This window comes from Schistocerca nitens, chromosome 3, assembly GCF_023898315.1.
Source record: "Schistocerca nitens isolate TAMUIC-IGC-003100 chromosome 3, iqSchNite1.1, whole genome shotgun sequence".
In the NCBI taxonomy this organism is placed as follows: Eukaryota; Metazoa; Arthropoda; class Insecta; order Orthoptera; family Acrididae; genus Schistocerca; species Schistocerca nitens.
The window spans coordinates 486,676,781-486,692,759 of NC_064616.1; the positions used below are offsets into that span (position 1 = coordinate 486,676,781).

The 15,979-nt window shown below is 44.8% G+C and overlaps 1 protein-coding gene across 1 annotated transcript in view; it reads right to left on the bottom strand.

Annotated features, from left to right (window-relative positions):
* Window positions 1-15,979, bottom strand: part of LOC126249288 (uncharacterized MFS-type transporter C09D4.1-like) — a 201,258-nt gene that overhangs the window by 136,974 nt on the left and 48,305 nt on the right. The window contains exon 3 of the mRNA XM_049950943.1: window positions 15,255-15,396. Coding sequence (XP_049806900.1) covers window positions 15,255-15,396 — 142 coding nt within the window. The remainder of the gene's footprint in view (window positions 1-15,254; window positions 15,397-15,979) is intronic.

Here is a 15,979-nt window from a genome sequence, read left to right on the forward strand (position 1 = left end):
CTCTCTCTCTCTCTCTCTCTCTCTCTCTCTCTCTCTCTTACCCATAATTTATGTGGACTGTCGATCTTGCTTATAACGTGTATTGCTGGGCCGACATACAGAGCTGATCGTATTTATATACAAAAAATCCTGCTGCTGCATAGCTCATGTTCCAGACGCGCTGTAGGGTTCTTGATTGACCGAAGCATCTAAAATATTGGTTGCCGACTTTTCGTAGCCGCAAGCTCCTTAGGAATTTAATGTACCACTAATCAAGTGCAGGCCGGGTTGCAATGTTTCATCAGTGCATTTTGGAAATTTGTGGTATGTTCCTATGGGACCAAACTACTGAGGTCATCGGTCCCTAGGCTTAATCTAACTTAAACTAACTTACGCTAATGACAACACACACACACACACCCATGCCCGAGGGAGGACTCGAACCTCCGGCGGGGGGAAGGGGGGAGCCGCGCGAATCGTGCCAAGGCGCTCAGAGCGTACGGCTACCCCGCGCTTCTTCATCAGTGCATTGCACTATGCTAGAGCTAAGTGAATTCGTACGTGTGGAGCTGTTTTGTTCTTTTTTTATTTTACTGCATGGGGAGGTAGAAGACAGGTGGTGGTCGGCTTCGTAGTGCTTACAGACTACACATCGTCTCTTCAGTGGCTATTAAAAGTTTTTCTTTGTATATAGTGGAGGCAGTGTCCCTAATCGTTTTAAAGACCACCATGCAGTTACACAAAAGGAGACGTCTTATCTTAACGGCAGGTATCTAATTCTACCTATTCTTTTATACTTGCATTTTGGTCCTTTCCATCACTTTTTATGGCTGGCCACACTTGACAAGGGCTACATGTGAACATGCTAACATCATTTTCGGTGCATAGCTAGAATGGATTTCTTATAGCAAATACCCACATTCTAATTCTCTTACGACAAAGTGCTGTCCTAGAATGGAGAGCAAACTGCCTAAGATCAGTGGAGCCCTACGGCTGTTAGCTGAGACCAACAGCACATGATTGATAAATACTTGGATATTTTTGACCATAGGCTACATTGTGATATTGTGATTAGCTCTTGCCCTAGTGGTGCTTGGGCGAACAACACTTAACGTCAGGCGACCAGTTGTTTACACTGCACGCATCTTTTCTGCGAGAATGGATTCACTTTATTCAGTAGGCACACGCACACACAGACACACACACACACACACACACACACACACACACACACACACACACTTAAAAAAGTGCTCAATTCTTTGGCTTGCACATCTACATTTTGGTGGATCCTGCCAGACTATTTACCAATTTCCAAATTTGGTGTCCTATCAGTTTATCAATTTTACAGCTACCTTTACCAGCTTCCAGAAGCCATTCAGTTAACATTTTGCAAACTATTCTGTGACGTAAATATTTTTATACTGTTGAAACGACTTACCGCAGCGTATATACAATATATGTATGATGTATGTGAAGTGTATGTACACCGTATGTAGGACGTATACGTGATGTAGATAGTACATAGGGAAATAACAATTACACTTTTTTTGGCTTACTTACATATATACATTTACTTATAATCAATGTGTTGTAGCACAGTATTTCGCGAAATGCTGTCTTCTGTAACCTTTAAATTCAGCCGGTACTGTATCGAGTCCAACTGGTGCGATCACATACATTGGAATAACTTTCGTAAACTCAGACTGTACAGGCTCAGTAGATGTCACATTTATAGAATTTGGTACAGGCGGAATTTAGGCATTGGTTTTGCACTTGGTCTATATTTACGCTTTTTTTGTGGAAATACTCAACAAATTCATAGTTCATGCCTCTTACATGTGGATGCCAACGACACAACCTATCAGTTGCAATTGATAATGCATGGAATAGATCTTTAAGTTTCACAGGAATGGAAGTATTTACACAGATGCCTTTTTTGTGGCCAGTACATCTGCAGTTTTGGTCCTTTCTACTACTTTTACCAGTTTCCAATTTGTCAACCTACCAAAACGCCAGTTTTACCAATTTCCAGATTTGGCATGACTCAACTAACGTTTTTTACAGACTGTGCTATGATGTCTTTATTTTTTTATACTGTGGAAGTATCTTAACTCAGAATATGTACAACATACTGAGTGACAATTATTGAACTATATGAAATAAAATCGTCATAACGTCTGAACGGTTTGCGTTAGGACGTTCAAACTGCACGGTTGACCACGGGGCATGATGGGAATTAGTATGCGCATTGTTGTTTGGTTTAGCGAAGAAGCCCACTTTCATTTGGATGGGTTCGTCAGTGAGCAAAACTGGTGCATTTGGGGGACTGAGAATCCACATTTCGCGATAGAGAAGTCCCTTCACCCTCAGTGGGTTTGTATGGTGTGTGATGTCCAGTCTCGAATAATCGGTGCGATATTCCTTGATGGCATAGTGACTACCTAACGGTACGTGAAGATTTTGGGTGATGATTTCATCCCCATTATCCAAAGTGACCCTGATTTTGACAAGATGTGGTTCATGCCAGACGGAGCTCGACTCCATCGAAGCATCAGATTGTTTGATGTCCTGGAGGAGCACTTCGGGGACCGCATTCTGGCTCTGGGGTACCCAGAGGCCACTGGCATGGGCCTCAATTGGCGAACATATGCGACTCCTTTTTGTGGGGCTATATTAAAGACAAGGTGTACAGCAGTATCCCCAAAACCATTGCTCAATCTAAACAGCCATTCAGGAGGTCATCGACAGCATCGATGTTCCGACACTTCAGCGGGTAATGCAGAATTTCGCTATTCGTCAGCACCACATTATTGCCAATGATGGCAGGCGTATCGAACATGTCATAACCTAAATACGAATATCTGTAGTGAAGTTAACGTGTTGAATAAAATGTCTGCACGCCATAATTTGTAACTAATTTACGTTTTTTCCCATATAGTTCAATAATTGCCATCCTGTGTGTGTGGTGTAGGTACGGCACATGTGTGGTGTATAGATGGGGTATTTATGATATAATTGCAGCGTAATTGTGGTGTAATATAAAAATGATTGTTAGAAATAAGTAATACCAGCTAGCTCATTATCTCCTCGTTCGAAAATTGTGAATATTATTTATCCTTCGTCCACAGGTGAGTTAACTCTTAGGCGTTGAAGTTCGTTGAGCCAGTGGCTCACATCTGCATTCAAATGGTTCAAATGGCTCTGAGCACTATGGGACTCAACTGCTGAGGTCATTAGTCCCCTAGAACTTAGAACTAGTGAAACCTAACTAACCTAAGGACATCACAAACATCCATGCCCGAGGCAGGATTCGAACCTGCGACCGTAGCGGTCTTGCGGTTCCAGACTGCAGCGCCTTTAACCGCACGGCCACTTCGGCCGGCACATCTGCATTCGTTCAGGGGTAGTGGTTTATGAAAGATTGGAAACCACTGATCTAGGATGTTGAGCGTCAGTTTGTGTTAACACAGAGCTTCCCAGACCGAAATTTTCACTCTGCAGCGAAGTGTGCGCTGATATGAAACTTCCAGGCAGATTAAAACTGTAGGCCGGACCGAGGCTCGGAACCACTGCCTTTAGCGCGCAAGTGCTCTACCGACTGAGCTACCCAAGCACAAGCAAGCAACTTTCGCAGGAGAGGTTCTGAGGTTCTGTGAAGTTTGAAAGGTAGGAGACGAGATACTGACGGAAGTAAAGCTTTGAGCAGGAGTTGTGAGCCGTGCTTTGGTAGTTTAGACGGTAGAGCACTATCCAGCGAAGGGCCCAAGTTCGAATCTCGGTCCACCACACAGTTTTAATCTGCCTGGAAGATTCAACACGGAGCTTATTTGAACTTTCAACCTTCAGCCATTTGTTTTGTTATTCATATAATTGAAAGGGTCCTGTAGCCACCTTTCATTGCCAACTCTCGTAGTGGTCAAGTCGGCAAAGAGGTTTCCGCTACTTGTGAGAAATCCACCTGCGTTAGGTTGGTGGCGGAAATGGCATCCTGGGGTTTTCCGGTCCACGCGGAGCGTGGAAGAGGCTACAGAAGCGGGAGACAGTCTGCCGCCGGTACGGGAAGCGTACACAGCTGTGCTCCAGTCGAAGAAGGGTGAGTTGGACTGACCGCGTGGCGCGTTGTCACATAGAGAGGGGAGCTTTTAGCTTTTGGTCTCGAATTTCGTCTTATAAAGATTTACTTGCTGGGTTGCAGCAGGGAATGCAAGGCTTTTGTAGACTTTCAGTTTGATTCCCAATGCAGTCTTGACTTTGATCCGTGAGAGGAACGCAGCACAAAGGAGTTGCATATGTTGAAGTGCCCTCGGTTCAGTGTGAATGTTTATGTGCCTACAACTGTGTGTGTATGCTTCTAATCTTTTCCGGATCTTGGTAATTTTTGTGTATTTGTGAATTTTCTTTGTCTCATGTGATTAAAATTTGGCCACGGTCCATAGAAATTGTCTCCGCGGACCGAGTGAGCACGCGAGTCTGTTATGAAACGTATAGTATTTCACAAGCAATTGTACATAGTTAGCATGCAACAGCAGTCTATAGATGCACTACATCAATGTTTTAAGGAATAAATAATTCTGCCTTCAATCTTATCTTGTGTACCGATGTTACGTCGCCGTTACCTTCGCCATTTTACCTTGTAGTTTTCCTTGTTGGCCCACCTATAGCGTTTCCATGTGCACAGGTGTAGTGATTAGTGTCCCTTTTTTTTATCTGAAACAAATGCTCTGGAATAGATCGTGTTTTCACGAATATTGCTGCAGGCTGCACTTACGCATGGTGTTCACGCCCTATTTACTTTACTCAATATTTGATTCACGGGAAGAATGCCTGGATCATATTAATAACTACATCCCATTCTTTATCAATGACTTTACAATGAATGTTCTTTTGTGAGTTTTTCTTATTAATAAATTAAGTAATTTTCCGACTCAGTGCTACCTCTTCTTTGTCGTGTGGCTAGAGTTGGTGGCGACCCTATCTTTTATATTGATTTCAGTGTCAAATAGCATTTTCTTATTCAAAGTGCGCGTGGCTCTTTTAGCTATCAGGATACATTCAAAGGGCGCTTCATGCTTCTTGCACATAGCGTCCTTTTATTCACGCTACTTACACATGACTTACCCTGCTCACAGATTTCGGTAAACCAGAGATCTTCTGATGCGCAGTGAGGATTAGTTATTTTTGGTTGGATGTGCTAATTGGTATATTGTCTTTCTGTGATACAGAATTTACGTGAATTTATGATATAGGTGTGCATTTTCTTACATGTTTTATCTTGTATATGTATTACTGTATAGATATTGTGATTTAGTATTCAATTGTGTTACAAGTGTGGGTTGACTCTTGTCCTGTGGCGTGTATTGGTGTCATATAGTAAATCTTGGGTGCTTTGTGGGGACTGTGAGTCCATTAGGAGACTTTGGCATTATTCTTGTTGTATTTTGGAGCACGGAGTAACTATCCTTATGATGGAGACGCGTAGCTGTTCAGGGAGCCGCGATCGGAAAAACCTGCCAGACAATAACCCTGAACAAGGACGAGGTCAAAACGTCGAGTCTGACCAGGAACGAAACGCGGAAAACGCAAGTACAAGTGTTGTCCATCCTGAGCCAGCCGTAGTGATTTCGAATCATTCGATAGATGCAAATTCATTACAGGCTATGCTACGACAATTACTAGACAGTAATAGGAGACATATCGAGGAAGTGAATAAAAAACAAGCAGAAGAAAATAGGAGGCATATCGAGGAAGCGAATAAAAGATTGACTAGTGAAATAGTGCAGGGTGTTGGGGAGAAACTGGCGATCATTGACCAACGCATCTCCGCCTTAGAAGAGGGGCACCAAGTCATTAGCAAGCAGGTGATGGAGCAAGAAGAAAGGTTCGCTGGGAATATACGTATACTAGCAGAACAATGCCAGAGTGAACAAGCGGCTCTTGAGACCCGAGTAGGACGAAATTCCGCCAGGGATCTCCGCGCATTAGCAGAACAATGCCAGAGTGACCACACGGCTCTTGTGTCCCGAATAGAGGACACTGCGGCTAAGTGCCCGGTCCACCTTAGCGCGCAGGTAGAAACCCTCAGCCAGGCGATAATAGCTCTCGAGCGAGAGCAAGGGCTTACGCAAACAAAACAAGACACGGCCCACCGAGAGATGCGAGAAGAAATAGCCAGGATCTCAGACGCAGTGGCGCGTAAGGCTGACAATAATAGGGAAACGATTACCTCGTCATCAGCGGATGCAGACGAAATACCGTCGATAACGAAATGTCCGCGTGGACAGTGTGAAATAAAAATACAACAAAGAGGGGTTACCGAGGGAATATGTGAGCGCATTGCCCGTTTAGAACTTCACCTAAAAGGGTTAAAGGCCCATGAAGTTGAAAGAAATGAACGAAAGGGCCATTATTCCGACGATGATTCCGGGAACGATGGCGAATTTGATCATCGTCATGATCACGGATCTCGTACCAGGTGGGAACGGTGCGGATCCCCTCAGGAACGTTCGCCAAGGGAAACTCACGAATTTGACTTTAAACATTTTCTGACCGTGAGGCAGTTTGAAGTCTTCCGTAACTCGGCTACGGGGATTCACCCGCGGGCCTGGTTACAGCAGTTCGAGTTCTCCCTCCCTCCTACGTGGCCCAGTGCGCACAAAATAGAGTATATGTGCGGCTACCTCGAAGGTGAGCCAGCGGCGCGGATGAGGTCAATTGCACGCAATTGCTACACTGTTGGGGAGTTTCGTCAACACTTCCTGTCGATATATTGGTCAGTGGCAGCGCAAAGTCGTGTAAAACACGGACTCATCATGCTACCAGAGTTAAACAGGTCAAAATTCTCCAGCCCTGTGCAGATGTTCGAGCACATGCTGCAGGCGAATGAACATCTTGGCGATCCTTATGGACCTGCAGAAATTATTCGTATTTGCCTGGGAAAGTTTCCAATGCAGTTGCGGCACGCTATCCTTGCAGGACGATGTAAGGATGACGTAGAGGGGTTTCGCAATTTCCTTTTAGAGCTTGAGTGCGATGCGAATGGCACCACGCAGAATTACGGTCAGAGCGCCTACGAGCAGCGGCCGCGCGAGCGAAGCCGCAGCCGTAGAGACAGGTGGCACTCCAGACGTAACGGGTCGCCTCAGAGTTACAGGGCGCGCGAGCGTTGGCAGCGTCGCGATTCCTCACGGAACGCGGACAGAACGAACGATGCCAATCGTCATCATTCGCCGAGAGTAAATCAAAGACACCCCCGGGAGTTTAGAAGATATGGTAATGAGCAGAGACATTGGAGTAATTATAGCGGACCTAGGAACGGTAGTCGTGACCGACCACAGAATAATTATCGAACAAGCAACAACAGGGGTGCTGTAAACAGTACGGGTGGTCCGCCATTGGGTGTTGAAATTCGTCCCGCAAACCCGCGTCACAATCCGCCACATGACCCTAATCAAAGGGATCAATGACTAGCGGCTGACTCGGTTGGCGACAACTTAATGAGGACCAGTGATATTGACGTGCATTTGACAGAGGAAGACGATATTAGGGAAGATTTGTTGAGGGAGGACCACAGTATTGGTGTGCCCGCGGTAAACCCAGTCGTGTCTGTTTACATTCGGGGAGTCAGTCTTAGATGTGTACTCGATACAGGCAGCCCCTTTTCGCTGATTAGTGAGGCGGCGTTTCGGAAGTCTGAGGAAACGGGGAGTTGGCCAACTTTCCAGGTGAGAGGAACTACAGTCAGGGGCGCGATATATGGAAAAAGTGTTAAAATTAAAGTTCAGACTCGAGTAAACTTCGTCTGTCAAGGACATGAGTTTGAATTCAATTTTTTTGTGATGCCGCTGATGACCGTGGCGATGATATTGGGGACTGACTTCATGAATGCCCACCGCGCCGTAATCGACGTGGCTGGCGGTGTTATGACTATCATTGCCGGGAGCAACCCTGTCAGTCTAATTTTCGAGGAATGTGTTTTGCGCAAGGAGTCTGAGGTGAGCTGTCTGAAATTTCACGTTAGGACTGAGTCGCGACCTGGGCAGGAGGTTTTGGTCAATCTGATTAGTGACCTAGATTCACAACCTAATGAGTATGGTAGGAACGATGTTTTCACGAGCGCGGTGAAAAGGTGTATTGCTGGTGCGGGAGCCTCGGAAGCGAATCATATGGAACTGTGTCGCGTTCTGAGAAGCCATTCCCGACTATTTTCGGATTCACCGGGGGCAATTGATGGATTTCTGTACCGCTTTACGGTGCGCGAGCATCTTCCTTTCTTTGTTAAGCCCTACCCCATCCCACTGGTGCACAAGAGCAGTGTGGAAGCCGAAATAAGTAGGATGCTGGAGCAGGGTATAATAGAGCGAGCTAGGAGTTCATACAACTCGCCATTACTCGTTGTGCCAAAGCGGGACAAGTCCGTGCGTTTGGTGTTGGACTCGCGACATATAAATACGGTAATCATGTCTGAGACAGATAGGCCAGAAGGATTGGAGGAACTGCTGCAAAGGTTTCATGGCGTGAAAGTTTTGTCATCCGTTGACCTCCGAAACAGCTATTGGCAAATTATGCTCGATTCGTCTTGCAGGCAATACACTGCCTTCCTCTGCTATGGGAGCTGCTACCAGTTCAAACGTCTCCCTTTCGGGTTGAATGTTTCTTCAGCCGCCTTCATAAGAGGCCTGAATAGCATACTACCTGACGACCTAAGAGCGCGCGTAACTGTGTATGTGGACGACATTCTAATTGCAGAGAAGTCATGGGAGGAACACAACCGGGTTCTAAATCGATTGCTCGAAGTATTCGAGAAAGCGGGGGTGACCGTGAATCTGGACAAATCCCAGTTCGGGCGCGAAAGCATAAAGTTTCTGGGTCATATTGTGTCGGCGGATGGAATTCATCCGGATCCCGAAAAAATTTCAGCAATTGCGGAGTGCGCAACGCCCACGTCAAAGCGTCAGCTCAGGGGTTATTTGGGGCTTTGCAATTTCTACAAGAGATTTATAAATCTCAGTGTTTTGTCTACCCCTCGTTTATGTGCACTGACGGGTAAGAACACCGTTTGGATGTGGGACGAACAAGCACAGAGCGAATTTGACGAATTAAAGAATGCACTCGTTAACGCTCCATTGCTCGCCCATCCGGATTTGAATCAGGAGTTTTGCCTGATGACAGATAGTTCACTGACGGGGCTAGGAGCGGTGTTTTTCCAGACGGATGGTGGAAAGGACCCGTCCACCTGGAAAACTATCTCGTTCGCCAGCCGTGTGCTCTCGCGGAGTGAACGGAACTACTCTGTCACGGAGCTTGAAGCCCTGGCGATTGTCTGGGCATTCAAGAAATTCCGTTACTATTTGTTCGGGAGCACGACCAGGGTGTACAGTGACCACCGAGCACTACAATTCCTAATGAGCGCCAAAATCAATCACGGTAGACTCGGACGGTGGACGGTGTTCCTCCAGGAATACCACTTCACGATAGAGTACATTCCGGGGCACAAGAACATCATTGCTGATGCTCTATCTCGGATGCCTATCGGGCTCACCCATGCTGAGGATAACGCTATTGATGAAAACAATTTCAGTGTGTTATACCTTCAAAATGTGGCATTCGCGAATTATGTCACTACGTCACTAGGCAATATCGGGGCGGAACAAGACAGGGACGAAGTCTTGCGTGACATCAAAGAGAAATGGCATGATAAATCCCACGCGGCCATCAGGCAGTATTATATTATCCGGAATGGCATCCTATTTAAGAGGCGAGCTCTGGATGACTCCAGGTGGCTGTTAGCGATTCCGGAGGAACTGGTGAACAAGCTCGTGTGGTACGTGCATTTGAGCTACGGTCACTTTGGTGCGAGGAAATGCTTGGAGAAGCTGCGGGAAACCTGTTACTTTAATAATATGCTTCGGCGTATACGTAAAGTAATTAGGGTATGCAAGCCCTGTCAGCAAGCCAAGCCGCCCACTGTGTCGTTTGCCGCACCAATACACCCGATCGTTCCCAATAAACTCAGGGATCTCGCAGCAGTAGATCTATTCGGTCCGCTAGTGCGTTCTAGGAACGGATTTGCGTACATTTTTGTGGCAGTAGAGCTGACGTCAAAATTCGTCTGCCTCACCCCGCTGCGTAGGGCCACCGGGAAGGCAGTAGCTGCCGCGTTCGCAAATCACTTCTTACGGGAGGTTGGCACTGTGAAGCGTGTGATTTCGGACAACGGGCCACAATTCAGGTCACGTCACTGGGAGCATATGCTTCGGAGAAAGCGAGTGAAACCGATCTTTATCTCCCTTTTCTGCCCTTCAGCAAATCCTTGTGAAAGGTGGATGAAGGAGATTGGAAAATTGTGTAGGTTATACTGCCACCGTGACCACCGGACGTGGGACACGAAACTAGCCGGTTTCCAGAACATATTAAATGAGTTGCCAAATTCCTCGACGACGTTGCCACCGATTCTGGTCCTGAAAAACAAGGAGCCTCCGAGTAAAATAAAAGAGGTGGTTCCCTGGCCAGTAGAACCCAGGTTACGAAGATCTGCAATTGTGGAGCTTGCCCTGAAAAATATAAAGAGTGCCGCCGAGGCTCGGATAAGAACCTGCAAAAAGAAGGTGCGTAATATAACTTTTCACGTGGGCCAGAAAGTACTTGTACGCTCGCACAAGCTCTCTAATAAACGGGCTGGGTTGTCAAAGAAGTTCTTCTTCTTATTCAACGGGCCGTACAGAATCAAGCGGATTCCACATCCGAATGCGCTTGAAGTAGAAACACTCCGCTCTCGAAAGTCGAAGGGCCTGTACCACATCTCCAACGTAAAACCTTACATTGAATAAGAAGCAGAAGATCTTGCCCCTCGGAGGTCGGAATGACGTATTGCCCATATGCTTTTTCGCATTCATTCTTTTGTGAGTAAAATTACAGTGCATATTTTCCAATGTTTTGATTCACTCTGGTGTGATTAAAATTAAAGTGTATATTTTCTGTGTATTGTAAAGGGTCCCCCAATATGTGTGTAGTTATTTCTTCTTGTCAGCAGAAAGGAGTAGTGTTGTGCAGTTTCAAAACATCTGAATGTGAATTATTATGAGGCTCATATGAAGCGTTTCCTATTACAGTAAGATGGCTTTCGTTCTTTGATGACTAAAAAGGTATCGGGTGTGTTGGGGTGGCGAGTCAATGGTCGTAAGGTAATTCTTGATGATAAATTACAGTTTTAGTGTTCTTATTCCCCTTAGGTGAGCATGATTCAGTGAGATTTTTTTCAAATGTACTGCGATGTTAACGAAGCAACTTGGTGACTTGTAGGTGAAGGACTTGTGTATGAAGGGAGATTAATAGTGTTTGATTATCAGAGTTGCCATCTTATAAGATATTTGGAAAGTGTAACTTGCCGTCACATACTACTAGGTACGGTTGAGGACACCAGGGTGTGAAACCCCAGAAGATGTATATGGAAACAGCTTATAAACTCAAGCAGCTTGATATTTAATAGAGAATCAATGCGACTACCTCCAAGCTAAAATAACATGACGGTAGGTGAGGACCCCTGGGGACATGTGGTGAGTAAGTGTGTAATCATTATGAGTATCTTATGATAGCAGTAAGTTGGGTACTCATGGCCCTGGACAATGGATTTCTTTTGACAGTATTTTTTTATGTACTTATAGGACGAAGTGTTTATGTGTTTGCTAATAGGATAGAATGATTTTATTTTCATTTTTATGCCCACTGACCTTTTGCATTAGTCTGATGAATAGATGTTGAAACATTTACCATTCCAGATGTGACTTGAATGAACCTTCTGTGTCTCATTAATCATAACTTTTATTATGCAATGTCCATAGAAAAGAAGTCTCGGAAATTTTTCACAGATCAGCAAACATGTTCTGCAAACCTTGGAGGAGCAGTCAATGAACAACGATATAGGTATTGGTGTTGAAAGGAATATTTTGTTTATATGTGGGAATTGTAGTCGGGCTATATGGTGATGGTGACTAGTACGAGCTGTGTAGATTGTGTGTGAGAGCGTAGTTAGGAGCACGTAGAGTTTTGTGTCTGTAGCTAGCAGCGGCGCCAAATCCTATCCAAATCCTGACCAAACCTTGTACAAGATCTACCCTGAATGATTGACAGCAGATGTAATGCTGGAACTATATTTTATAAAAAGGATTTTTTGTTTGTTTGAATATTGGTTATTTAATTTTCTTCATTGTTTTTTTATTAGTAATGTTAAGAAGGCCCTTTTTGTCAAGTTAATTTTGGGCACTATTCCATGTATTGATCAGGAGTGAGAAACTCCGAAGATTTTGTGGTAATCTGTACACATGATATTTTGTAACGATCCCTGTGAGCGCAGTTCTTAAGTGGGTGCAAGGCCGCCTAGGGAGCCTCCGCATCAGAAAGCACAGGGCTTGGTCCACCGGCAGGCGTTGCCGAACCCTGGTATCAACGGCGAAGCAGTGATGCGGCGAGCGGTCACAGCTGTTTCCCCGTCAGAGGGGAGGGGATGCTGGTCTTCCCCCAGGCGCAGGCTCACACCGGAGCCCGCAGGCGTGTCACCACGGCAGCGCCAGCTGATGGCCGGCGTTCCACCCCATGCGCTTGTCATCTGACAAGCGAAAGGGAAAGTATGACGCACACCAGGCGAGGCCGCCGATCCCTGAGCGCCGCTAGTCCAGACGGCTGCTGCGGTGAGGTAACGCCCACTGCCCGGAGGGACGCGGGTCCCACCACTGACGCATCAGCTGAGACGGTGCAAAGAGGTGATACGCGGGTCTCAAGCCCGACACCCGCACGAGTTTACGTCGACCTCGATGCGACACAGAAGAGCGCGTGTCTCCCCATTGACACGACAGGAGACGGGGGCGTGTGTCGGTAAAACACATTCCTCCACAACACACGGACGACGACCGCCAAGCCGCCTTCTCGATGATGAGGCAGGGCCCACAAGTGGCGATGTCCTGCAAATCTGCAACGCCGAACCATCCCACAGTATGGACGCAGAGGGTGGAAACGGGCACGAGGCAACGTCGCGGGGTGCTGTCTAGGATGAACAACCTGGGTTACAACGGACGTTACAATCAACGCCGCTGCGAACTCCCCAGTTCAGTGTTGTGGTCCCCTAGTAGCTTATCCTCCAAGTCGCCTTTAGAAGAGACGCCCACCCCAGCACCTAAAGAGAATACCCAGTGAAACAACCATGTGGCGAAACTGAAAAATGACAGCGTGTCAACGAGTTGATTTCTGGATGTGTTTTTGTACTCATGTCTTATTTTCCATAGGTGATTATTTACCAGCTGTCATACCATTGGGTTCATTAATGATTTTGTATCACTGTATTTGTTGTGAATATTGTATTTTGCACTTTCACTTGCATGTTTTTATATATGTCAGCACCAGATGATACTGCTTTGGTTCGTGATAATGATTTTGCATCATTGTATTTGTTTATATATTTATATATATTATGTACCTGTTCACCTATGTCTCTATGTTAACTTTTGATAGTTGGTTAAAGCAATTTTAAAATAATATCTCATGGTTGTGGTCGTAGTAGGTCAGATGACATGATGTTAGCGTAGTATATCACGCTTAATTTAATTTGTTCTTTTTGCTTTGCGGACCGCATGAGGTCACAATTATTGATCTTGGTAATTTTTGTGTATTTGTGAATTTTCTTTGTCTCATGTGATTAAAATTTGGCCACGGTCCATAGAAATTGTCTCCGCGGACCGAGTGAGCACGCGAGTCTGTTATGAAACGTATAGTATTTCACAAGCAATTGTACATAGTTAGCATGTAACAGCAGTCTATAGATGCACTACATCAATGTTTTAAGGAATAAATAATTCTGCCTTCAATCTTATCTTGTGTACCGATGTTACGTCGCCGTTACCTTCGCCATTTTACCTTGTAGTTTTCCTTGTTGGCCCACCTATAGCGTTTCCATGTGCACAGGTGTAGTGATTAGTGTCCCTTTTTTTTATCTGAAACAAATGCTCTGGAATAGATCGTGTTTTCACGAATATTGCTGCAGGCTGCACTTACGCATGGTGTTCACGCCCTATTTACTTTACTCAATATTTGATTCACGGGAAGAATGCCTGGATCATATTAATAACTACATCCCATTCTTTATCAATGACTTTACAATGAATGTTCTTTTGTGAGTTTTTCTTATTAATAAATTAAGTAATTTTCCGACTCAGTGCTACCTCTTCTTTGTCGTGTGGCTAGAGTTGGTGGCGACCCTATCTTTTATATTGATTTCAGTGTCAAATAGCATTTTCTTATTCAAAGTGCGCGTGGCTCTTTTAGCTTTCAGGATACATTCAAAGGGCGCTTCATGCTTCTTGCACATAGCGTCCTTTTATTCACGCTACTTACATAATTTTCCCATTCTTTTTGGATATTACCATCCTCTATTTGATCTCTTTTGAAGCAACCTTCAACTTCACGTAGGGAAGGCATCGATTTGCAAAATTTAAGTTAAGGTTCCTTTCTACAATGTCTTCAAAGTGCCGTACGTTTTGCACTATACATTCTACAGGAACTCGCCGTCTTTGTTTTCAATGTCCTAGTCGTAGTTGTACGTGATGTATGGTATTTAATTTCTGTAACTGATTCTACTAACACTGTCTACACATATGTTTGAGTCCGCCGCTCGTGGTCTCGCGGTAGCGTTCTCGCTTCCCGAGCACGGGGTCCCGGGTTCGATTCCCGGCGGGGTCAGGGATTTTCACCTGCCTCGAGATGACTGGGTGTTTGTGTTGTCCTCATCTTTTCATCATCATCCAAGGAAGTGGCGAAATTGGACTGAGCAAAGGTTGGGAAATTGTACGGGCGCTGATAACCACGCAGTTGAGCGCCCCACAAACCAAACATCATCATCATCATCACATATGTTTGAAAGTAGTTTCCCCGAAAGGAGACTCATGTTTCGCTGTTAAAATTTTGCAGTGTTTTCGCTGTCGCTTGATAACAGCGAATTTCGTTTGGTGACCTAGTTGTATTCTTACAGGTGCTGCTGGTTTTTGCAGCCGGGTCATACCATCACTGTATAAACTGAACAACACTGATGACAGCCTGTTCTTCTGTCAAAACACAAAATACCGTAGATAACATAGCAAGTTCTAGAGTCCAGTGTGTTAATATTGAGCCAGCTTCTTTGATTGCTAGTACAACAATCAACACGACCTCTCTGTCCTGACCCTCTTATTGCCTAACAATATTCTTGGAAGAGTTGTTCATGTAAAAATTAATATATTTCAATTACTCACATGCGATTACCAGTAACAAGACAAGCGTGGATCCTCCAGCGAGGGAGTAAGAGTAGACTTTCATGTCCCAACCGATGTCTTCTACGTTCTCGTGGTCCGTTATTAAGAGTGGTGTTAGGAAGAAGCTCAGAGATACCCCCAGCTGAAACAAAAATAATTTTCTCTTAGAAAAGAGAATCTTCGTTAATCTCAGATCGCAGTCGAAAATATGCAGAGTAAAAATCTTATGTTTTGAAACTAGGTACAGTTTTTCGGTTCTCAGCTGTCCACAGAGCATTTTAATTTAAATAATCTAACATTCAAAGAAATTTTCGGGGAATATTTGTGATTTTCAACAGTATGGTAAACAGTACAACTCGGGACAACTGTATGCGTTGTTTTCAACAGTACATTCTTTGGCAAAACGTCATCTGGTTTTAATAGATTTTCTGGGTTGTACTAGTATAAGAGATAACGATTACTGCATTAAGTAAACCCTACAGTACACCCTTGGCAAAGTTTCGATTTTGGTATCCGTCGACCAATGGTATCAGTAATTTCATTCGGTAGATTGCTGCAACTGTCGTTGTGTTTCAGAATAAAGGTTTTCGAGAACTGACACGAGCCATTATCAATTATCCAGGATAATGCAATACTTTTATTTTTTTATTCCGTTAACCTAGCTGTTCCATCCTAATTATGGAGTCCTGAAATCCAGAATCTCAGTGTTTTCTTATATGTGCTCT